The following is a 25,439-nucleotide window of genomic DNA, read 5'->3' as shown; positions in this document are numbered from 1 at the left end:
ACAGAGACTTGGATGGCTGAGGGGCAGGAATGGCGACTTATGTGCCAGGCTTTAGATGTTTCAGAAAGGATAGTGAGGGAGGAAAAAGAGATGGGGATGTGGCACTGTTGATCAGAGATAGTGTCATGACTGCAGAAAAGGAGAAAGTCATGGAGGGATTGTCTACGGAGTCTCTGTGGGTGGAAGTTAGGAACAGAAAGGGATCAATAACTCTACTAGGTGTTTTTTATAGACCACCCAATAGTAACAGGGACATCAAAGAGCAGATAGGGAGACAGATTCTGGAAAGTTGCAATAATAACAGGGTTGTCGTGCAGGAAGATTTTAATTTCCCCAATATTGGTTGGCATCTCCCTAGAGCGAGGGATTTACATGGGGTGGAGTTTGTTAGGTGTGTTCAGGAAGGCATCCTGACACAATATGTAGATAAGCCTACAAGAGGAGAGGTTGTACTTGATCTGATATTGGGAAATGAACCTGGTCAGGTGTCAGGTCTCTCAGCAGGAGAGAATTTTGGAGATAGTGATCACAATTCTATCTCCTTTACCACAGGATTTAGGACAAGTTAGGAAAGCATTTAATAGGAGTAAGGGGAAATATGAAGCTATCAGGCAGGAGCTTGGAAGCATAAACTGGGAACAGAAGTTCTCAGAGAAATGTATGGCAGAAATGTGGCCAATGTTCAGGGGATTTTTGTGTGGCATTGTACATAGGTACGTTTCAATGAGACAGAAAGGATTGTACAGTACAGGAACCATGGTGTACAAGGCTGTTGAAAATCTAGTCAAGAAGAAAAGAAAAGCTTATGAAAGGTTCAAAAATTAGGTAATGATAGAGATCTAGAAGATTATAAGGCTAGCAGGAAGGAGGTTAAGAAGGAAAATAGGAGAGCCAGAAGGGGCCATGAGAAGGCCTTGGCGAGCAAGATTAAGGAAAACCCCAAGGTATCCTACAAGTATGTGAAGAACAAGAGGATAAGATGTAAGAGAATAGGACCAATCAAGTGTGACAGTGGAAAAGTGTGTTTGGAACTGGAAGAGATAGTGGAGGTACTTAATGAATACTTTGCTTCAGTATTCACTATGGAAAAGGACCTTGACGATTGTAGGGATGAGTTACAGCAGAATAAAAAGCTTGAGCATATAGACGTTAAGAAAGAGGATGTACTGGAGTTTTTGAAAAGCATCAAGTTGGATAAGTCACCGGGAATGGGTGAGATATACCCCAGGCTACTGTAAGAGGCAAAGAAGGGAATTGCTGAACCATTGGCAATGATCTTTGCATCATCAATGGGGATGGGAGAGGTTCCAGAGAATTGGAGGGTTGCAGATGTTGTTCCTTTATTCAAGAAAGGGAGAAGAGATCGCTCAAGAAATTATAGACCAGTGAGTCTTACTTCAGTGGTTGGTAAGTTGATGGAGAAGATCCTGAGAGGCATAATATGATTAGGAATAGTCAGCGTGGCTTTGTCAAAGGCAGAATGTGCCTTACGAACCTGATTGAATTTTTTGAGGATGTGACTAAACAGATTGATGAAGGTAGAGCAGTAGATGTAGTGTATATGGATTTCAGCAAGGCATTTGATAAGGTACCCCATGCAAGGCTTATTGAGAAAGTAAGGAGGCATGGGATTCAAGGGGACATTGGCTTGCCCACAGAAGGCAAAGAGTGGTTGTAGACGGGTCATATTCTACATGGAAGTTGGTGACCAGTGGTGTGCCTCAGGGATCTGTTCTGGAATCTCTTCTCTTCATGATTTATATAAATGACCTAGATGAGGAAATGGAGGGATGAGTTAGTAAATTTGCTGATGACACAAAGGTTGGGGGGGGGGATTGTGGATAGTGTGAAGGGCTGTCAGAGGTTACAGCGGGACTTGGATAGGATGAAAAACTGGGCTGAGAAGTGGCAGATGGAGTTCAACCCAGATAAGTGTGAGGTCGATCATTTTGGTTGGTCAAATATGATGGCAGAATATAGTATTGTATTAATGGTAAGACTCTTGGCAGTGTGGAGGATCAGAGGGATCTTGGGGTCCATGTCCATAGGATACTCAAGGCTACTGCAGAGGTTGACTGTGTGGTTAAGAAGGCATATGGTGCATTGCCTTCATCAACTGTGGGATTGAGATCAAGAGCTGAAAGGTAATGTATAGAGCCCTAGTCAGACCCCACTTGGAGTACTGTGCTCAGTTGTGGTGTCTTCACTACAGGAAGGATGTTGAAACTATAGAAAGGGTGCAGACGAGATTTACAAGGGTGTTGCCTGGATTGGGGAGCATGTCTTATGAGAATAGGTTGAGTGAACTTAGCCTTTTCTCCTTGGAGCAACAGAGGATGAGAGGTGACCTGACAGAGGTGTATATAAGATGATGAGAGGCATTGATCATGTGGATAATCGGAGGCTTTTTCCCAGGGCTGAAATAGATAAGACAAGAGGGCACATTTTTAAGGTGCTTGGAAGTAGGTACAGAGGAGATGTCAGGGGTAAGTTTTTTTTTATACAGAGAGTGGTGAGTGCGTGGAATGGGCTGTCAGTGATGGTGGTGGAGGCGGATACGATAGATGCATGGAGCTTAGAAAAATAGGGTTATGGGTAACCCTAAGTAATTTTAAAGTAAGTACATGTTCAGCCCAGCATTGTGGGCTGAAGGGCCTGTATTGTGCTGTAGGTTTTCTATGTTTCTATATAAGGTTCCACAACTCTTTCTCTGCTGCATTGACAACTTCATTGATGCTACCTTCCACACCCATGCTGAGCTTTCAATTTCATCAAGTTTGCCTCCAGCTTCTACTTTGCCACCAACTTCTACCCTGCCCTCAAATTCATTTGACCCATTTCCAAAAGCTCTCTCTACTTTATTGATGTCTTTGTCTCCATCATTGGAGTCAGATGATCTACTGACATTTTTTACAAACCTACTGACTCCCACAATTACCTTGATCAAGGATGCTTTTCCCATTTCGGCGTTCCTCCTCTGCTGGAGCTGAATTTTCCTCTTTTTTTTCCAGAAAGTGAGTTTCCCCTCCACTTCCATCAATGCAGTCGTCAGAATCAGAATCAGAATCAGAATCAGGTTTATTATCACCGGCCTGTGTCATGAAATTTGTTAACTTAGTAGCAGCAGTTCAATGCAATACATAATCTAGAAGAAGAAAAAAATAATAATAAATAAATAAGTAAATCTTATTCAGTATACTTTATACAGTATATGTATATTGAACAGATTAAAAAATCATGCAAAAATTGAAAATACTATGTATTAAAAAAAAGTGAGGTCGTGTCCAAGGGTTCAATATCCATTTAGGAATTGGATGGCAGAGGGGAAGGAGCTGTTCCTGAATCGCTGAGTGTGTGCCTTCAGGCTTCTGTATCTCCTACCTGAGAAAAGGGCATGTCCTGGGTGCTGGAGGTCTTTAATAATGGATGCTGCCTTTCTGAGATGCTCCTTGAATATGTCCTGGGGTAGTACCCAAGATGGAGTTGACTAAATTCATGACCATCTGCAGTTTCTTTCAGTCCTGTGCAGTAGCCCCTCCATACCAGACAGTGAAGCAGCCTGTCAGAATGCTCTCCGGTACAACTATAGAAGTTTTTGAGTGTATTTGTTGACATACCAGATCTCTTCAAATTCCTAATAAAGTGTAGCTACTGTCTTGCCTTCTTTATAACTACATTGAAATGTTGCGACCAGGTTAGATCCTCAGAGATCTTGACACCCAGGAACTTGAAGCTGCTCATTCCCACCACTTCTGATCCCTCTATGAGGATTGGTATGTGTTCTTTGTCTTACCCTTCCTGAAGTCCACAAGCAGCTCTTTTGTCTTACTGATGTTGAGTGCCAGGTTGTTGCTGCTACACCACTCCACTAGTTGGCATATCTCACTCCTGTACATCCAATTGCAGAAGGAGGTACAGAGGCCCAGGTTCTGCAACTTTTCAATCAGATTTGTGGGAATGATGGTATTAAATGTTGAGCTATAGTTGATGAACAGTATCCTGACATGGGTGTTTGTGCTGTCCAGGTGGTCTAAAGCCACATGGAGAGCCATTGAGATTGCATCTGCCATTGACCTATTGTGGCAATAGGCAAATTGCAACAAGTCCAGGTCCTTGCTGAGGCAGGCGTTCAGTCTAGTCATGACCAACTTCTCAAAGCATTCACATCTTCACTGACTTCTCGCATCTTCTCCATTTCCCAAGCATCTGACATAATGGGGATAGGGTTTTCCTTGTCCTCAGCTATCACCCCACATCATTCTCTACAACTTCCCCTTTCCTCGTGGCTCTCTGCAGTGATTGTTCCCTCTGTGACTCCCTTGTCCACTTGTCCTCCCTTGTCCTCCCCGCCAATCTAATTCAAAGCACTTAACTTTGCAACAATGATAAGTAATACACCTGCCCATACACCTCCTCTGTCACCAACATGTAGGGCCCTAAACAGTCTAACTAGGTGAGGCAGCACAGCAGATGGTTATACATCAACGTCATTCATTACATTTGGTGCTCCCTGTGCGACCTCCTCTACATCGATGACATCGAATACAGAGTGGGGGAATCATCTCAACCATCACCTTCGCCTGGCCTGCTGCAGGAGATGGCATCTCCCAGTCGCCACCCATTTTAATTCCACTTCCCGTTCCTACACTGACATGGCTGTACAAAAACTCCTCCACTGTCACTTTGAAGCCAGTCACAGACTGGAGGAACAAAAACCGTATTCTGTCTTGGTAGTCTAACCTGATGGCATCGATATTGATTTCTGTAATTTCCAGTAATCCCTCCCCAGTTTGTTTTCCTTTATCCCTGTGGCCTCTTTCCCCTGCCTCGCTCTCATGGCCTGCCCATCATCTCAATCTTCTCCCTCTCGTTCCCCATCTCCTTCCCTTTATTCCATGGTCTACCATTCTCACCTGTCAGAATCCTTCCACCCATCACCTTTCAGCGTCTCACGTTTTTCCTTTTTTTATTACTCCCCCATCCTCCTGCCTTTCCCCTCCCATCTATCTCAGCCAATGCCTGCTGGCTTGTGCCCTTCCCCCTTCCCTACCCTCATATTCTGGCTTTGACCCTTCCCTTACCCAATGCCGACGAAGGGTCTAGGCCAGAAATGTCAACTGTGTATTTCCCTCTATATATGCTGCCTGGCCTGCTGAGTTCCTAAAGTATTTTGTGTGTATTTAATCTTTGACATTTTTTTTAGGAAGAAGTAGAAGATACTGTAGATGCCATAAATCATATTCATAGTGAATATAAGGATTATTTTCCATGCTGTGAATAAACAGTTTTGAAAGTGCTAATTAAAGGAGCTTTAGTGAATATGTTTAAGGAATGGCATCATTTATTTTATCCTGATTTCACCCTCATCCTGATGTGTACTAATTGCCAACAGATGTATATCCATTTATTAAATGTTGCTGTTACATAATCGCACGCAACAAAAGATTTGGATTTATGATTCTGTAACATTTGTGACAAGTGGCAATATGTGTATAATTTATCTACATCATCTCCAATCAGTTGTGTTGGTAGATGTACAACACTGTGAAACAAGAATGTCAACTTATTTATTAAAGTATAATCGATAGCAAAAGAACTGTGGATATGGGAAATCTGAAATTAAAACAGAAAATAACCTGCCTGACCTGCTGAGTATTTCCAGTATTTTTTTTGTTATCATTTTGTAAAGTTCACCAAATAAACTTAGCATAGTTAGCATGCTTTGTATTTTAAATAAATGTCTTCCAAATTTTCATTTTAATAACCTGCATATTTTGGCATAAATTCATTTTTTCCGGATCTCTCTGGCCAGTGCCTTCTCAGTCACCATTACTAACTGGTGAAGTGGTTGAGTATGTGAGGCCGGGTTTGATCCTACCTTTTCAAACCTGAGGCCTACACCAAATACTTGGCCATTAACCACCAACAGATTTTCTATGCCATTAAATTAATGCATTGCCAACACTTATTCCTCTGATAATACATTGACTGTCATTGCCAATTTTACAAGCTACAAACTCTTCATTCCAAAAATAAAACAAGGCATTCATGGGCTGTGGTACAATCATTAATGCTCACTGTACGCTACACATTTGGAGCTTCTGCCCACATTAGGTAACACCTGACTTGTGTCATATAGCCTGTGTATGAGAAGAATATTCAAATGTTACATCCTTCAGCTTCAATAGAAACGACATGTTATCAGAGTTTGCTTTGTATTGAAGGGTATATTCAAAATATCTCATGGGATATTTGGAATAAATATGTTAAAATGATTTTGTTCAACTGAACTGCAAAGCAATGTACTTGGATGTTTTTTCCTTCTTTTGAAAATTTTGATCTGGTTACAGTCTGAAGCTATTTAATAATTAACACTGATAGATCTTGCAACCTAATTATAAAGTCATGCATGAACGCACTGAACCAATGCTTAATGAAGCTGACCTTGTAAGATCAACTCAGTTTGTTATGGTTCAACGTATTTTGCCCTTGAGTCACACTATCAAGCCTAATTTAGGTTTCTGAAATTTAAAAGGAAACCTAAACTGCTGAGAATGCTCAGCGGATCAGCCAGCACATGTGGAAAGAGAAAAAGTTAATATATCAGCCTGAAAACCCTTCATCAGTGCTGGGGGAGAGGGGAAAACAGGGTAGTTTTAATTTCTGTTGACTTGAAACATGAACCGTTTCTCCCTCCACAGATTTTCCCTGACCTACCAAGAAACAAAACAGAGATAAATTTCAAGTTTGAGGACAAGTTAAAATTAAATTGTTTTCTCATTTCTCCAATTCTGGTGAAGGGCCTTCAGCATCAAACTTTAACATTCTTTTTGCCTGCAGATTGGTAGCATAGCGGTAGTGTGCACTATTGCAGCTTGGGGCACCAAGAGTTTGAAGTTCAGTTCCAGAGCTGTCTATAAGGAGTTTATACGTTCTCCCTGCCACTGCATGGGTTTTCTCTGGGTGCTCCAGTTCCCGTCCACAAACCAAATGTGTACCGATTGTTGAGTTAATTGATCATTGTAAATTGTCCTGTGATAGGGTAGGGTTAAAAAAGTGGATTGCTAGGTGGTCCAGCTTGTTGTGCAGGAAGGGCCTATTCCACGCGATCTCTCTAAATAAATACCCAACATTTTTTTGCTTTTTTTTGGGTCATACTTCTTTTGTCTACAGATTTTTTTAATCTTCTAGTTTAGATTTCATTACTTCCTTTGGTTCCCTGATTAGCATTTGTTTTAGTTTCAGCTGTTAGTTACCCTTTCGTTTCCAGTCTGCAGTACCTTACATCAAGAGTAGATCAAATAATAATGTTTTTCATTTGACCTGGATTACAATAATTTTCTTACTGGATATGTTGACTTGGTTGTTTTCATCACAGTCAGATGAGAAATATCTTTCTATGTGGATTAACAACTGCCAAGTTATTTCTGCTACGTGAAGGGCAATTATCCAAGAGTATTTTACTTGAACTGTGTTCTAGATGTGAACTTGTGATGTGAATTAATTTCTCATCCATCCACCCACAGCAGAATTAGGTTGTCTATCTAGTCAAAACCATAAGACGTAGGACCAGAATTGGGCCATTTGGCCCATCAAGTCGGTTCTGCCATTCAATCATGGCTGATCCTTTATTCCTCTCCTCAACCCAATTCCCTGCCTTCTCCCCGTAGCCTTTGATGTTAGAACATATCGATCTCTGCCTTAAATACACCCAACAACCTGGCCTCCACAGCTGCCTGTGGTAATAATTTCTACAAATTCACCACCCTCTGGCTAAAGAGGTTTCTCTACATCTCTGTTTTAAATGGATGCCCCCCTCTATCTTGAGGCTGTGCCATCTTGTCCTAGACACCGCCACCATGGGAAACATCCTTTCCAAATCTACTTTGTCTAAGCCTTTTAACATTAAAAAACAGTTGGAAGTTGGGGGAATGGCAGCTAACTTTTGCAAGTCTGTGTAGTTCTTGCCTGTTTGGTGCATCTCATGTTTTCAGTATATTTTTATTTGCACAGTTCATCTTCTTTTGCACATTGGTTGTTGTCAGTCTTAGTTTGTTATGTATAGTTTTCTATATATATATATATCTTTTAAAAAATGTCTGTTGTATTTTTCCTGTAAATGCCCACAAGAAAATGAACCTCAAGGTAGTATATGGTAATTTGTATTTGGATAATAAATTTACTTTGAACTTTGAACTAGTTGAAGCTTATGTTTTCTTTTGGACCATGGTTGGAATGGTTTTTTCTGAATGATTTTTTTCTCTCAGAACAGTGTTAAAATTGTATTCCATACTCAATGTAATCAACTGACACGAAGTCCTCTATCGGTCAGGGTCAACCTTGGATGTTGTGTCCTAGCTATCTCTACAGCACATGCTCTCAGTATTATTTATTTTTTATTTTCCTTTTTTTGCACATTGGTTGCTTGTCAGTCTTTGTTTATGTATAGTTTTCCATAAACTTTATTGTATTTCTTTATTTTCCTGTAAATGCCTGCAAGAAATTGAATCTGAAGGTTGTATATATACTTTGGTAATAAATTCTCTTTGGCTTTGACTTTTGACCAACTTAACAATGACCATCAGCAACAAAGGAGAGTCTAACTACCAGCTCTCAAAATTCATTGGCATTACCATAAGACAGAGGAGCAGAATTAAGCCATTCAGCCCATTGAGACTACTCCACCATCCCATCATGGCTGATCCCGGATCCCACTCAACCCACACACCTGCCTTCTCGCCATATTCTTTGATGCCCTGGCTGATCAGGAACCGATCAACTTCCACCTTAAATATACCCTCCAATGCAGTCTGTGGCAGAGCATTCCTCAAATTTATTACACTCTGGCTAAAAAAAAAAATCCACCTCATCTGTTCTAAAGGGTCTTCCCTTAATTCTGAGGCTGTACCCTCTAGTTCTGGATACCCCCACTGTAGGAAACATCCTGTCCACATCCACCTTATCTAGTCCTTTCAACACTACCATCACTGAGTTCTCACCATCCTTTTCTTGGGGGGTCAGCATTGACCATAAAGTTAACTCCAGAGACTGATTACATAATATGGCTCCAAAGCGGGTCAATGGATAACTATCCTGCAGTGGGCGACTCCTGACTTCTCAATGGCTTTCCAGGAGTCTGATGGAATGCTCTCTATTTGGTTTATATGAGTGTAGCTCCAACAGCATCCAGGGCAATGGAACTCCCTTGACTGGCATCCCCAAACATTTACTTTCTTCATGTCCAGTGCAGCATAGGCAGAGTGTACATTGCCTTGGGCTAATCTGATGGCAGCTTCCAAGCATGTGACTTGTACACTGAGGAGGACTCGGGCAGAAACCATGTGGTAACAGCACCACCTGCAGGTTCCCCATCCTGGCTTAGAAATATATTACTGTTTTTTCTCATTGTTACCTGGTCTCAGTTCTGGAGCTCACCTTCCAACAACATCATGGAGGATTTGTGTTGCAACAGGCCAAGTACATGGCTTATCACCACCTTAGGACTGGGCAATAAACACTGTCCCTGCCAATGATGACCTCATAACTGAAAAGTATAAAGTGGGAAGGACGAAAAATTAAAACTTTGCTGCAGGCAAGGGAGCCGTTTTATCTGTTGTGCCTGTGTTGGCTTTTTGAGTTGCATTGTGTTATTCTCAGTTGTCCCACTTTATCTAAAACTCAGTAGTTTAACTTCTAGTCAAAGCAGATATTCCATACCCTTTGAAAAATTATCACTGAATTTATTTCTACCAAGGATCAGCTTTGTTTGCCATATACATTTATGTGTATTAGGAATATGCTGTGGTGCGTTGGCACGACATGGAGTAATAATAACGTTCAGCAATGGCTGGTTTAGCTCGAAGGGCCTGTTCTGCACTATCCATAAATATATAAATAATATCATGTACAAACAGCATTATAAAAAGTGGTTTAAAGTGTGTGCCGTGCAGTATCTGGGGTAATAGATAGAGGTGGTTGTAGTGGCTCCATCTATAACCCCAATCACTGCACTATAGATATTACATTCCAATTTGTAGTGATACCCCTTTCACTCTGTCACTCCAGTTTTGTCCTACGTCCAGGACAAAATGATGGCTAACACATCAGTGATGAGACTATTATGTGTTCGTTGAACAAAGCATGTAGTATAGGTGATGGAAGGTTTGGAGACACATCTGTGGAAAAAGCCTGAAATTACCTAGTGTGGAAGTCTGCAGCATTGCAATGAATAGGTGGGATGCATATGGAACTACCAGGTTGGTAGATATCAAGCAAGTAAATAGTCAATGTTCTGCTTCCTCAGCTGTTTCACAATTTTATCATACTTTTTAGACCCCTCAAATACTCTCTGCTTTATCAAAATATTTTTTAACCCCTTCATAATTAGCATCTCCATTGGATCATAATCAATTTTGTCTGAGTGGTATTTTTCATTGTTAAAAACAACAGATAGATATGTAGAAATTAATGTTTCAGTCTCTAACACTAAACTATTTTTACTAAATCTGACTTTTTCTAAAATGAAATAAGTTGCAAAGGATTTGCTATTATCTCCACATTATTATGAATTAAAAATAAGGCTCCTAATTAAGATATTTGTTCAAACATACTTTTATATTTATCAAAATATTTCTAAGACTTGTATGGCACCCTTCATTACCTTGAACATTATGAAGTTATGTGCAGCCAATTAATAACTTGTCAAATATACTGTTGCAATAGGACCAGAGCCAATTTATGCACGGCGATGTAATCTACAATTAGACCAAATAATATGGTTTTAATTATGTTGGTCAGGATGCTTTTGAACAGGAGCAGGTGAGTTTTCCCAGTGTCTGAAATCCACCCCATGGATGGAAAGTTTAAAATTCCATTTGAAGTACAACACTTTCCTCACCATTCCTCACATTATTTACAAAACTCTAAAGTGGAATTTGAAACCATAACCATAATCTGATCTATTACCACTGAGAAATTTCCAACTCTATCTTAAAAAGGCCCGGAAACTGTCAGAAACTGGATGATTGAACCTATTTAATGTGCATGTTGCTACTCTCAGTGCCAACATCAATGTAGATAGCATTGTCTTCTTTTAGATAATTTTAATGCCAGCTTATCAAAATTTTAAAAACTATGTGCACAAAATGTTAATAATTAATTGAAAGATGGTTAAGTTATTTTGATTTTCTGAATATCTATGGGATAGCTTAGTGAAAATATCCTTCCTGGTAGATCAGTACTGGAACATTTGATGTCATTTTGAGTATTCTTGAAGAATGTTTAATGTCTGTCGCTGACAGTTTGAAGGCTTTGTTTCCACTGCTTAGTTTGTTTCATTTCTGCTTCTCCTCCTTATCCACAGTCCTTCAGGATGATCAATGACAGGTACTTTTGGATTGATCTGCTTTTGCTCGCGTTATTCAGAGTGGTTTACAGCCGAATCTAACAGCTGATCAATGCTCTGGCAGTGAAAAGCTTAAGAGCCTTGAAATTCGTGATTAATATGTTTGGGATGTTTTTAATACTATACTAACTTTGTGTTGCTAAAGTATATTTTCTACAATACTGGTACTAAATTTGCACTTTGAGGCTTATAAATGTATTTGGAAGGGCAATAACCTGTTTTGAAGTAACATCAGTAACATAATGAATTGTAATATTCTGGATTCAAAAGTGCACTGTTTAGATAACAGATAATGTCCTCCTTTGTTCCAAAATGGGAAGAAACAGCCCTGTATGTTGCCCTTATCCTGTAAGTTCATGACATCTGAGGTGACCTTAGTGCAGCAGCACAGATGCATCATTTTCTCAAACGCTTCCATGTTTGGGAAGAGGCACATTCCAGTAAAACCCCTTACTGAATTTGGCACCGATGCCGCTTCATAGCTATGTGGCTGCAGTGCCAGGCTCTAGCTGCGAGTAGGGCCCATGCAAGTTGCACCCAATGTTGCAAATGGTGCTATGGAAAGAGAGTGTGAGGTTGAGAGAAAAGGAAAGGAGGAAATGAGACTCTGCCACTTCACTGATGGTTATCTCAACATGAGGCAACACAGTAGAGTAGTGGTTAGTGCAATGCTGTATAGCACTGACCGTAAGATTGAGCTTCGATTCCCGGCGCTGACTGCAAGATCGAGCTTCAATTTCTGGCACTGACCGTAAGATTGAGCTTTGATTCCCAGTACTGGCTATTAAGGAGTTTGTAAGTTTTTCCCGTTGACATCTGAATTTTCTCCAGGTGCTCCAGTTTTTTCCCACATTCCAAAGACATACAGTTAGGGTTAGTGAGTTGTGGGCATGCTATGTTGGCATCAGGAATGCTGTTTCCATTAGCACAATCCTCACTGATTTGATTTGACTTGATGCAAATAACACATTACAAGTTTCAACGTACATATGACAAAGTTAATCTAATCTGATCGTGTTGATGAAGGCAATTAAAAAATGGCAGGATCTCCTTTGTTCTTGTGTATTGGTGAGCTGGGAGCACAGCAAGGTACACCTGGTGAGGGAGTTAGCAGAAAGTTGAGCTTTGGACAGCTATGTGTGGAGCGGAGAGAGATGGGGGAGATTTTGAACAATTTCTTTTCTTCGGTATTCACTAAGGAGAAGGATATTGAATTGTGTAAGGTAAGGGAAACAAGTAGGGAAGTTATGGAAAATATGACAATTAAAGAGGAGGAAGTACTGGTGCTTTTAAGGAATATAAAAGTGGATAAATCTCTGGATCCCGACAGGATATTCCCTAGGACCTTGAGGGAAGTTAGTGTAGAAATAGCAGGGGCTCTGACAGAAATATTTCAAATGTCATTAGAAACGGGGATGGTGCCGAAGGATTGGCATATTGCTCATGTGGTTCCATTGTTTAAAAAGGATTCTAAGAGTAAATCTAGCAATTATAGGCCTGTCAGTTTGACATCAGTGGTGGGTAAATTAATGGAAAGTATTCTTAGAGATGGTATATATTATTACCTGGATAGACAGTGTCTGATTAGGAACAGTCAGCATGGACTTGTGCATGGAAGGTCATGTTTGACAAAGCTTATTGAATTTTTTGAAGAGGTTATGAGGAAAGTTGATGAGGGTAAAGCAGTGGATGTTGTCTATATTGACTTCAGTAAGGCCTTTGACAAGGTTCCACACAGAAGGTTAGTTAGGAAGGTTCAATCATTAGGTGTTAATATTGAAGTAGTAAAATGGATTCAAAAGTGGCTGGATGGGAGATGCCAGAGAGTAGTGGTGGATAACTGTTTGTCAGGTTGGAGGCCGGTGACTAGTGGTGTGACTCAGGGATCTGTACTGGGTCCAATGTTGTTTGTCATATACATTAATGATCTGGATGATAGGGTGGTAAATTGGATTTGTAAGTACTAAGGTAGGTGGTGGTGTGGATAATGAAGTAGGTTTTCAAAGCTTGCAAAGAGATTTAGGCCAGTTAGAAGAGTGTGTGAAAGATGGCAGATGGGGTTTAATGCTGATAAGTGTGAGGTGCTACATTTTGGTAGGAATAATCCAAATAGGACATGCATGGTAAATGGTAGGGCATTGAAGAATGCAGAAGAACAGAGTGATCTAGGAATAATAGTGCATAGTTCCCTGAAGGTGGAATCTCATGTGGATAGGGTGGTGAAGAAAGCTTTTGCTATGGTGGCCTTTATAAATCAGAGCATTGAGTGTAGGAGTTGGGATGTAATGTTAAAATTGTACAAGGCATTGGTAGGGCCGAATTTGGAGTATTGTGTACAGTTCTGGTGACCGAATTATAGGAAAGATGTCAACAAATTAGAGAGAGTACCGAGGAGATTTACTAGAATGTTACCTGGGTTTCAGCACCTAAGTTACAGAGAAAGGTTAAACAAGTTAGGTCTTCATTCTTTGGAGTGTAGAAGGTTGAGGGGAGAGTTGATTGAGGTATTTAAAATTATGAGAGGGATAGATCGAGTTGACGTGGATAGGCTTTTTCCATTGTTACGAACCCCGTAACTGGGTCACTTACCAGTAAAGATAGAGAGGTCCGTTGAAGTCTGATGGTACTATTTTTAACAGTATTTATTAGTAAAAATACACAAAAATAATATCAATGCAAACATACAGATAATATACGTCGTCAATACTAAATCTAAAAGTGCGGGTATAATAATAATCAATAAGAAATAAGCTCTATCGTTGTCTAGGGGATAATGTATTGTCCGATGGAAATATAAAAGTCACTCAGTTCATTCAGGCTGCAGCCTTTGGTTGGAGTCAAGAGAGATTTTTAGAAACTTGCCAGCTTTTCCTTTTTATGAGTTCGATCCTTCGAGAGTTCCGTTGGTGTAGCCGGTCCTTTAGCTAAAGCCGTTCTTCCGTGGTAAGCCCGCCAATTCCTAGGCAAAGGAAAAGGACGCACGCGAGCCCCACTGGCTGTCGCTATTAAACGCTGTTATGGGATTTCTAGCGTTTCTCCTGGTGCGTCTAAAGGGGTTGTTCCCCAGACCCTCTTTTATCCTTACTCACGGGGTCTCAGATGTCAATCAGGTTGGGATGATGCAAACCCTCAACCAGCCCACTCTGGTCATTCCCTGAGGGCTTCAATGAATAGTACAGTACTCAATACACAATGCCGGCTCCAAGAGACAATGGCTTTGTCTTGTGGAGGCCAGGACACATTCCAAGCCTTGTGTATTCTGGACATCTCTCTCTCATTTCCTGGGTCCCAGACCTGAATTAATAGTGATCTTGTGATTCTCACAAAGGAGGGGGCTACTTTGTACCCTTCGGCCCCTCAGAGTTGTGGCATATTCGTAATACCTTTGAGAGATAGGGGAGATTCAAACGAGGACATGAGTTGAGTTAGGGGGCAGAAGTTTAAGGGTAGCATGAGGGGGAATTTCTTTACTCAGAGGGTGGTAGCTGTGTGGAACGAGCTTCCAGTAGAAGTGGTAGAGGCAGGTTCAGTATTGTCATTTAAAGTAAAATTGGATAAGTATCTGGACAGGAAAGGAATGGAGGGTTATGGGCTGAGTGCGGGTCAGTGGGACTAGGTGAGAGTAAGCGTTCAGCACAGACTAGAAGGGCCGAGATGGCCTGTTTCCATGCTGTAATTGTTATATGGTTTGGAAGTGAGACACCTCAATATTGTATGTGCAAGAAAGGGCACCACAGGTACACAAGGTTGTGTGCATCTGGGAGATAAATGAGAGATTAATGGGTGATCTTATGAAAGATTTTAGAAGTTATGAGGGTTATAGGTACAGTAGATAGTCACAGTCTTCTTCCAGTGACAGCAGAGTCTTAAACTAGAGGATATGGCTGGCATAGTTTTATGGTGAGACAAGAAAAATTTAAAGGGGCACATTTTTCACACGAAGGGTAGTGGGGTATCTGGAGTGAGCTGCCAGAGGATGAGGCAAAGCAGCTGCAGTCATAGTGTTTAAAAATAATTTGGATAGACACTTGGATAGGAAAGGTTTAGAGGATTATGAAGCAAATGCATGTAGATAGGATTAGTGTAGATAAACGCCTTGATTGGAACGGGCAAGTAGGATGAAAGGGCTGTTTCCTTGCTGGTTTACTCTATGAAGTCCAGCTTGCACTTGCTACTGAAAGATACTTCTATTGGCTCCAATACTCTGATTGGTCAGTCGCCGGGGTCTTATTCCCTCACATTTGCCACGGAGAGAAAGATGTGTATATACACTGTAAATTAGCCTTGTCATGGGTCCTCTTCCTTACTTTGCCCCTCAGTCTCACAGTCTAGGTTTGCTGGAACTTCGACGCAGAAGGGAGGCTCATTTGGCCTCAGGAGCTGAGATGGATCACCTGAACCTCATGTCCCAGGATACTGGGGCACTGCAGAGCCAGACAGCATTGTCTGCTTGATTCCAGGAGTTTTCACACAGCACTGCAAACCTGTGCCCCATTCAGTGTGTCGGTATTTCCCCGTTCATCACAGGCTGTCGGGCAAGACAGTGAATAACTGCAGCCACCCCAGATGGTTACAGCAGTTGGCTAACAGCACAGGTATTTGGTTCAGCAATCAAGGAGAAGAGACAACCTTCCTGCAGCTGTGGGCAAGAACTGCCTGGTGGTAACACAGTGGAGCACACCCAACTATCTAATTCCATTTAAATGTTATTATTTTGTTAGTTTGGACTGGAGAGGGATTTAATGTTGAGATCTTTAAGTTCTACTTCATTCTGAATTCTGAGTTAAACACTTTTGTTTAATCTTAAATTGCAATGAGAAATCCAGAAACTGTGCAGAGCAATAAGCAACCAGCTCAACAGAGATCAAATAATTGTTTACTCTACAATTACAGAATTACATTACAATTATAGACATTCTTTACTGTAGATAATGCACATGAATCAGCCCTTGCAACTTTGGTGTTAAGGTATTCATCATGGTGAAAGATGAGACACTATCTCAATATCTCTGAAGTTTTCTTTAATAGGGGGAGGTACTATTGTCTCCCTTAGTATGAGGGTACAAAAGGTAATGCAAGATTATCATAAATTACATGGTGGGGAGATGTGACCTGCACACAATATTCCAGATACAGTCTCAACAGAGATGCCTATAAGTGGATAAGGTATCTCTGCTTGTGTTCAACTCCTCTGGCAGTGAAAGCCAAATTTCTTACTGAACCTAACAGATTTTAGGTAGAAGGATGTGATGTTCCGCTAAGCACCGATATTCCACCTTTTTAAGTACGCCTCCTGTTCCTCAAACCCTCCTTGTTTCCTCTGCTACAAATCTCTTTTGCTTCATTTCTAAGGTGTTTTGATAGGTTGAAGCTCCCCATTGATCTCTGACATGTGCTTGCTGATCTGAACCTAATATACTTGCTTTGAGTACCATACCTCGGTAGCATGTTACTTGTTTGAAGATTTAATTAATGTTCTGTCTGCTTCAAATGTGACACTGCTTCAGCACAGGCTTTGCAATTAGCATTGCTGTTGACTTTTTAACCATTTTGACTCAGTCTAGTTAGTATTGAATTAATAGATATTCTAATGGCTCTTACAAGCTTTTCCATGACATTAATGGTATTAAAAATGAAGTATCAGAAAATATTACACACTTCATTTAATATTGATAGTAATTACTTGTCAAGATCAGCATTTGCCTACTATGCTTTTGCATGACATTAACATTAACAGAAGATACATCTTTTCTATTGAAGTTGATTTTGCTCACACAAGTATTTTAAAAGAATATAAAGCCTCAGCATTACATGTTTGCTTTTATAAGGCATTGGTCAGACTGCATACGGAGTATTGTGAGCAGTTTTGGGTCACTTGTCTAAGAAAGGATTTGCTGGCATTGGAGATGGTCTGGACGTTCATGAGAATGTTCCTGGGAATGAAAGGGTTAATGTATGAGGAGTGTTTGATGACTCTAAGCCTGTATTTGCTGGTGTTTAGAATAATGGGGGCAGGGGGAATCTCATTGAAACTTGTCGAAAGGCCTAGGTAGAATGGTGGAGAGGATATTTCCTAAAGTGGGTGAGTTTAAGACTGGAGGGCACAGCCTCAGAATAAAAGGATGTCCCTTTAAAACAGAGATGAGGACTTTCTTTAGCCACGAATTATGTGGAATTCATTTCCACAGATGGCTGTGGAGACCAAGTCATTGGGTGTATTTAATGCAGAGATTGATAGGTTCTTGATTAGTCAGGGCACCAAAGGTTACGGGAGAAGTCAGAAGAATGGGGTTGAGAGGCATAATAAATATGCCATGGTGGAGTAGATTCAATGGGCTGAATGGCCTAATTCTGCTTCTATGTCTTGTGGTCTATGTCTCATAACTATGGGGAAACAATACTGCAGATGCAGGAATCTGAAACAAAATCTATAAGAACTCAACTAGTCAAGCAGCATCTGTGAAAAGTGGAGCCTGTTAATATTTCCGGTCAAAGACCCTTTATCAGAAGTGGGAAAGAGAGAAAGTAGGTTAGAGGGAAAGCAATGGGTGGAACAAAGGAAACATCAATAAAAGGATGGCACAATGGACAGCTAACCTCCTTTGTCAATGTGATGTGTTCCTAATGCTGTGGGACCTAGTAACGTTGGATCAATTGGCTTACTGGAGCACACTGAGCAGATTATACAAATGAAAGGAAATAAATGGTATGTACAAGTGTTCAGTCCTGATAGAAACGGAAAGAGCATGTTACCTGAAGTATATCTGGAATGTTTTTATATCCTAGCACTTCCTCTGCCTCATGTTCTCTGCTGAATGAGCGATGAAGAGAATTGCCTGTTCTGCTGCAAACTACAACAGGGATTGTCATAAGGCTGTAGTCAGCAGCAAACAATGTAAAAAGTTATTGATCAACCACAGCTACCTAATGTAATCCTGAAGTGAGGAATCAGGGCTTGGAAGGGATCTTCATCCCACTGATAATATAATTAAGGTAGCAAGCCTATGGTTTATGTCATAGAAGGTTTCATACTTCTGTGAGAACAGTGACGACTGTCCTCGGAGAGATTGAGAAAGGAGTGCAGCTACCTAACAATCATGGGGAGGGGTCTGTGGTATTGAACTCTTCCATAGCTTCTCCCTCAGAGAATACCTGACATTACTGTGGACCCTTAAACCACCATGCTGCAGTTCCAAGTCTTGCATCAAAAGTACTGGGATCACCAGTTGCAGTTCCCAAGATCTGAAGTGACAGAGGAACTCAGTGGAGGTCTTGGCTGAGGGTAATGATGTGTGGTAGTGTTGTCAGAATGAGCGGGCAGCCTGCACCAGACCGTAAGCGGTGACAGGCAAGGGTATGATGACCATTTAAATCAGGCAGCTGCAACTTTATGAGAACCTGGTGGGTTTCTGATTGGCTGATGACATGTGTGCATAATAAAAACAACTAAAATACAGTGGTGCTGAAATACGCTGTCGCATGAGGATTGATGATTTTGGGAAGCGTGCCATGCTCTAGCGTGACTCATAGAGGGAATACCAATCCAAATTCTCAACACAAAATTGGTCATTTACCCACTCCACTCTGGGAAATCAACTTTCATTAATGAAGCACTGAAATAAACCGAACTCTGCAATCTAATTATTCTTCCTCCCAACACCTATACTCTTCAACAGACTTGGGTTCCCAGATGTGCCCAACAGCTATCGATTTTTTCCCCCTTTTACTCCAATCTTTTCAAATACTTGGTATTACATTTTGAAACAATTAGTAAGGCTTTTGGTCCTCTAACTAGACTGCAATATCTGGGTCTGGAAGATCTTTAAGTTGATAGAAGCACTCTTGGAACGTTCTATGTGACTATCGTTCTTGTATTGACTTAAGTAAAAGGGGAGCTAAAGTATTTCCCATAATGACCTTAATAAATTAGAAAATCCCCATAATATTTGCAAATGATGAATACCCTTTTGCCCATCAGATTCCTCATTAGGAAAACCATGGAATCTCCCAATTCAATATTTGGTCTCTATTGCTCTTCTTGGTAACCTATTGCTCTTACTGATCACCATATGAGGAATCATTTCTTCCCGTTCATCATTAAATAAGTTAGTAGTTTTACATATTCCATTGTTTTGTTTGTAACAGTAAAAATGTACACGTTCTGTTCCTCTAACAGCTTTCCACAACACTACAAGACCAGCCTTCGAATTTAATGCTTTTTGGCAAAAGATCCCACATTTCTCCAGAAATTCCCACACAATTCATGCTTTTCAGAGTGAATAAACCTCTTGACTCTCTCCTGATTGATATCTAGTCATTACTCAGAACAGGGTGCAGTATCAAAACGCCAGTAGAAGTCAAAGCACACTTAAAATGGTAATTAGGGCGGCAGAATTCTCTCATGGTCAGATAGTAAGCATATTGTATTTCAGTGGGTGTGGCAAGTCATCTCTTTTAAGTTCTTTTCAGATAGGCAAAGTTTATAGAGTATATTGTTGTTTTTCAGAACATTTTCAAAGAGGCAACCCTGAATTTGTTCCCCAGTCCTGAAACTAACTTGGGAGAAATTTCTGGCTAAAGAAATTCATCCTCGCCTTTCTTCTACAGGGGTTCTGAGGCTGTGCCCTTTGGTCCTAGACTCACTCGCTATAGGAAACATTCTCTCTATATATCTCCACTCTATGTGTCTCTATCAATCCATGATTTTTTTTCAGATTGATTATTACAAAATTGTTTAATTTCCAAAATAATTCACTGTAATTAGAGTTGCTTTATGTGTGAAATATGACAGATTCTCAGATAATGATAGTCTTTAAATGTTAAGAAAACTGTTGATGAAACAAAATATGATATTCTTGGGTAATAACAGAATCCATGAAAATGTTCAGTGGGTTAGGCAGCAGCTGTGAAGCAAGAAAGTGTCTTGGTTCAGTTCAGTGACCTTTCACCCATTCTGCATTGTGAGTGGGAGGGAGTAGCTAAGTAATTACTCAAGAATTATACTTAAACATTCCAATAATCACCTACTTTTAATAATTAATTTGCTGCTGTTATTCAAAAGGAAATAGCATAACTGATAAATCAATATCTATTTACAGAGTGATTTCTGCTTTGGAGACTGCAGTTTCTCTGGATTTGAAGCCAAGTTGGTGTTCCTCCTTGGAAGATCTTGCTGTCAAGTCTTCAAGATCTGGATTTGAGTCCTTGAAAAATTTGCCTGGTACTGCTATAAGCTTTATTAGCTGCTTAATCTCAATAGCATATAGATGTTTCTCCATTTAGAATCAAGTTTCATTGATGGCTTGAGGATGCTGATATAATGGGAAAATTAATAACTGGGGATGTGATTCAAAAAAAGGTAAGCAGTGGATTTTCACTAAGCCAGTAGCATTACTATGTTTTTCCCTCTGGAAAGCAGTGATATAAATATGCCAACATTAATGCATTAATTAAAGTATATTGATATGACATAAGCATGGGAATAGTGCTGTAATGACTCAGCGTTTGTCATAAACATCTCTATGCCTTTGTGCAATATCCATACATCTGCACCTTGAGCTGACTGGAACTTGCCCACATTGCTCCGCATCATCTTCATTTCAGTGTCTATCCTGCTCATTCCCTTGAAGTCAGGTCAGATGAACTGAGAAGCTGACCTACACATTAACCTTTCTCACAAACACTGATCCAACAACTTTCTAAAATCACAATATTGTTAGATCTCTCAGACTCGAAATGCAACCTTGATTGCTTTCTGCGGGCAAATGATCAGAATCAGGTTTAATATCACCAGCATATGTCGTGAAATTTGTTAACTTAGTAGCAGCAGTATAATAAGATTATGAGAGGCATAGATAGGGTGGATGGTCAGTACCTGTTTCCCAGGGCACCAATAGCAAACACCAGAGGGCATATGTACAAAATTAAGGGAGGGAAGTTTAGGGGAGACATCAGGGGTAAGTTTTTTTACACAGAGGGTTGTGAGTGCCTAGAATGACTTGCCAGGGATAGTGGTGGAGGCTAAAACATTCGGGGTATTTAAGAGCCTCTTGGACAGGCACATGGATGAAAGAAAAATGGAAGGTTATGGGGTAGTGTGGGTTTAGTACTTTTTTTTAAGGATTATATGGGTCAGCACAATATGGAGGGCTGAGGGGCCTGTACTGTGCTGTAGTGTTCTATGGTTCTATGGTAATGCAATCCATGATAATATAGAGATTATAAATAAATTAATTACAGTAAGTGTGTGTGTGTGTATATACTGTGTGTGTGTGTGTGTGTGTGTGTGTGTGTGTGTGTGTGTGTGTGTATTAAATGGTTAAGAAATGCCAGAATAGTAACATGTGTTCATGTCCATTAAGAAATCAGAAGGCAGAGGGAAGAAGCTGTTCCTGAATCACTGAGTGTGTGCCTCAGGCTTCTGTACCTCCTACCTGATGGTAACAATGAGTGACAGGGGTCCTTAATAATGGATGCTGGCTTTCTGAGGCACTGCTCCTTGAAGATGTATTGAACACTATAAAACTGCATTTTATGGTTCCAATCAGCTAGCTGGTTTTGCACCAGTATCCAAGCCCACTTCCATTAATAGCTTGTCTTTCTTTTGCTCATGGATCACTAAATTCTATTCTTCAGCAGCTTCTTCTGCGCCTTCTGTAATTTTATTGTTGAAGGGATATATCCAATCTTCCAAGGTAAATTGTAAACATCGTTTGTTTCCTATAATATTTACTGAAGTTTCTGTTGTACGGAGTCCAAGTCATCTTTTCTGACTCATCTTGAGCTCTGCTTACATACTTAGGGGGTTTCCCTTCTATTTTTCTGCATTTGTTTTATATAAACAACTGGCTCACCAGGTACAAATTTATAGAATCTCACAGTGCCATTAGTTCTAATGGCCTGTGTTAAATATTTGGATACTTCTTGTTCTACAGTTAGGTATACCATAATCATATTCTCTACAGACTCTGAAAAATAGTATGTACAATGTTGCAACAGTCTATCTCATGACATCATTCTTAACAAAGTTCAAATAATGATTATGAATTATGACAATTTGTTCATGTGTTCCCCCATAAATGACCTAAGATGAGACACCTGCATGAAATGAGGCAAAAACATATCGCTGTTCCTTCATTGTCACTGGGTCAAAATGATGGAATTCCCTCCCCAACAGCAGTGTGGGTGTACCTATCTCAAGGACTGCAGTGGTTCAAGAAGGCAGCTCATCACCACCTTCTCAAGGACAACTAGGGACAGGCAATAAATGCTGGCTTAGCTGGCGACACCCACATCCCGTAAATGAATAATTTTTTTTAAAACCTGCAATGTTTGGAAAATAATATATACATATTAGGGATATATATATCTTCCACAAACGTCTACAGATGGGCAGCAGAGAGCATCCTAGTACGCTGCATGGTACGGAAACAGCCCTGCGGCATACAGGAATGCTCTACAACAGGTAGTTGAAACTGCCCAAGCAGGCACCAGCCTACCCGCTATCACAGACATATATATGGAAAGGTGCCTGAAAAAGGCCAGCAATATAATGAAGGTTCTCACCCACCCTGCTCATGTTCTGATTGTCCCACACCCATCAGGGTGGAGGCTATGTAGCATCCACACCGGGACCACCAGACTCAACAACAGTTACTTTCCCCAAGCAGTAAGGGTGATCGACACCTCCACACACTAAGCTACCGCACCACACCCCCAACCACCACTACGTTATCATTTCCTGTCAGTCATCTTATGCATAGACACTCCTATCATCACTTCATGGACATACAATCAATCAATCTTGAGTATTTATATTTATTGTGTTAATATTGGAGTCTACAAAGCAAGTGGTCCTGCTGGAACTTACTGTCCCCTGGGAAGTCCGGATTGAAGAGGCCAACGAGTGCAAGAGGGCTATGTACACATATCTTGTTGCAGAATGCCGGAGCGATGGCTGGAGAGCTCGCTGTGAGCCAGTCGGAGCTGGTGCCGGAGCTTTGCTGGCCGTTCATTACAGCGGACTCTTAAACTCCTTGGAGCAAAAGGACTGCAGTGCAGAAGAGCCACCAAGAACATTCTGGAGGCTGCTGAAAAGTGGCTGTGGATCCGGGGGGTGGGGGGGGGGTATGGATCCGTGGATTAGTGTGCCACTTGGACACAAGTCAAGGTCTAATCACCACCGGCTGGGTTGCCCGGGCGAGGGTGTCTGATGATTAGACCCGAAACATCCTCTGATCCTGGGTTCATCACTGAAGACGTGTCCAAGTAGCACCAGACAGTGTATTCTATTCTACAACTGCTCTTTGCAACACACACAAAATGTTGGAGGAACACAGCAGGTCAGAGAACCCCTGGTCAGGACTGGAAAGGAAGAGGGAAGAGGCCAGAATAACAAGGTCGGAGGAGGGGAAGGAGAGCAAGAAGGTGATAGGTTATGGGCAGTGTGGAGAACAGGTAATAGGCCAGAATGGGGAATGGAAGAAGAGGAAGGGGGAGGGTAAAAGAAAAAAGAGAAAGGAAAAAAAATATCAAAAGGAGAAATCGATGTTCATACCAGCAGGTTGAAGGTTACCCAGAGGGATTGTGAGGTGTTGCTTCTCCACCCTGAGAACGGTCTCATTGTGGTGGAAGAGAAGCCCATGGACTGACATGGCAGAACAGGAATGGAGATAGGAATAAAAGTGGTTGATCGCCATTTGTGAATGGTGAAGTAAACATGTGGTAGGATCCTGCTGAAGGTGTTGGAAATTGCAGAGAAGGATACATTGGATGTGAAGGCTCATGGTATGGTAGGTGAGGATGAAGCACAACTCTATCCATATTAAGATGGCAGGAAGAAAGAGTGAATGCAGTAACTGGAGGAGATGCAGGTGAGGGCAGCATCAATGAAAGGAAACCCCATTCTTTGAAGAGGGGGGATGTCTCTGATGTCCTGGAAAGGAAAGCCTCATCCTGGGAACAGATGTGGCAGAGACGAACGCACTGAGATAAGGGAATTGCATTTTTATAGGAGACAGGGTGGAAAGAAATATAGTCAAGATAGCCATGGGAATCGGTAGGCTCATAAGAGAAGTTGGTAGACAGTTTATCTCCAGAGATGGAGACAGAGAGATTGAGAAAAGGGAGAGAGGTGTCAGAAATGGACTGAGTGAATTTGAGGGCAGTGTGGAAGTTGTGGGCAAAGTTGATTGTGTTTTTTATCTTACATTTTTTTTTGTTGCGTCGGAGCCAGAGTAACTATTGTTTTGTTCTCCTTTAAGCAATCTTGAATCTTCTTGAACCTTGAAATAATGAATGTATATGGCAAATAAAATTAATCCTTGATCAATATATGGCTGTGGCTAGAATTCTCAAGAGGTCAGTGACATCGAGTACATGACCTCCAGAGTATTCAGAGTTTGTGTGACTTCATATTGTGTTTGTGGTCCATCTTGGCGAGACAAGGGTGATATCCTAGAGCAGGGGTCGGCAACCCACGGCTCCGGAGCCGCATGCGCCTCTTTCATCTCTGTGCTGCGGCTCCCCGTGGTAAAGGTTGCCAACCCCTGTCCTAGAGCATCCACTTTCTCTTGCATTCCTTGGGTGAATGAGTTTTTAAAGGGATGGATCAAAATATCAGACATCAGTTAATTAATTCTATTTTTGCCTTTTAAGTTTAAAAGTATATCATTCAGCGTACATCCTTTAAAATGTCTAAATGAAAGTCCAGTGTTGCCGTCAGTGGCAGAGCACAAATTTAGTGGCATTTGGCCAATGGCAGAGAGGGGTTGGGTAAGTTTCCCAGCAGTTGCTTCAAGCTTGGAGCTGTTGACTTGCCAAGAAAGCTGTCTCTTTCAGGACTCACTGAGGACTTGAGGAAACTTTTCAAAATTTTCCAACATTCCCAGCCCTCTCCGAGTCTTTCTTCCTCCCCACTAATATGAGGGCCTTGATCATAATGTAATACTTTGCCAATTCTCTGCAAAATAACACTTCAACCAATAGCAATCCAACGTGTGCCATTCAGAAGATGGGAGTTCTCATGGGGCCATTA

The 25,439-nt window shown here is 41.0% G+C and overlaps 1 protein-coding gene across 1 annotated transcript in view; it reads left to right on the top strand.

Annotated features, from left to right (window-relative positions):
- LOC132396482 (cardiomyopathy-associated protein 5-like) overlaps positions 1-25,439 on the top strand; it is a 104,896-nt gene that overhangs the window by 40,771 nt on the left and 38,686 nt on the right. Inside the window, exons 6-8 of the mRNA XM_059974023.1 lie at positions 10,723-10,749; positions 11,363-11,385; positions 20,503-20,624. Of these exons, the coding sequence (XP_059830006.1) occupies positions 10,723-10,749; positions 11,363-11,385; positions 20,503-20,624 (172 nt within the window). The remainder of the gene's footprint in view (positions 1-10,722; positions 10,750-11,362; positions 11,386-20,502; positions 20,625-25,439) is intronic.

Source organism: Hypanus sabinus, chromosome 7 (genome assembly GCF_030144855.1).
Source record: "Hypanus sabinus isolate sHypSab1 chromosome 7, sHypSab1.hap1, whole genome shotgun sequence".
In the NCBI taxonomy this organism is placed as follows: domain Eukaryota; kingdom Metazoa; phylum Chordata; class Chondrichthyes; order Myliobatiformes; family Dasyatidae; genus Hypanus; species Hypanus sabinus.
Note: the sequence above shows the minus strand (reverse complement) of the source record. Positions and strands in the feature narration are given on the sequence as shown.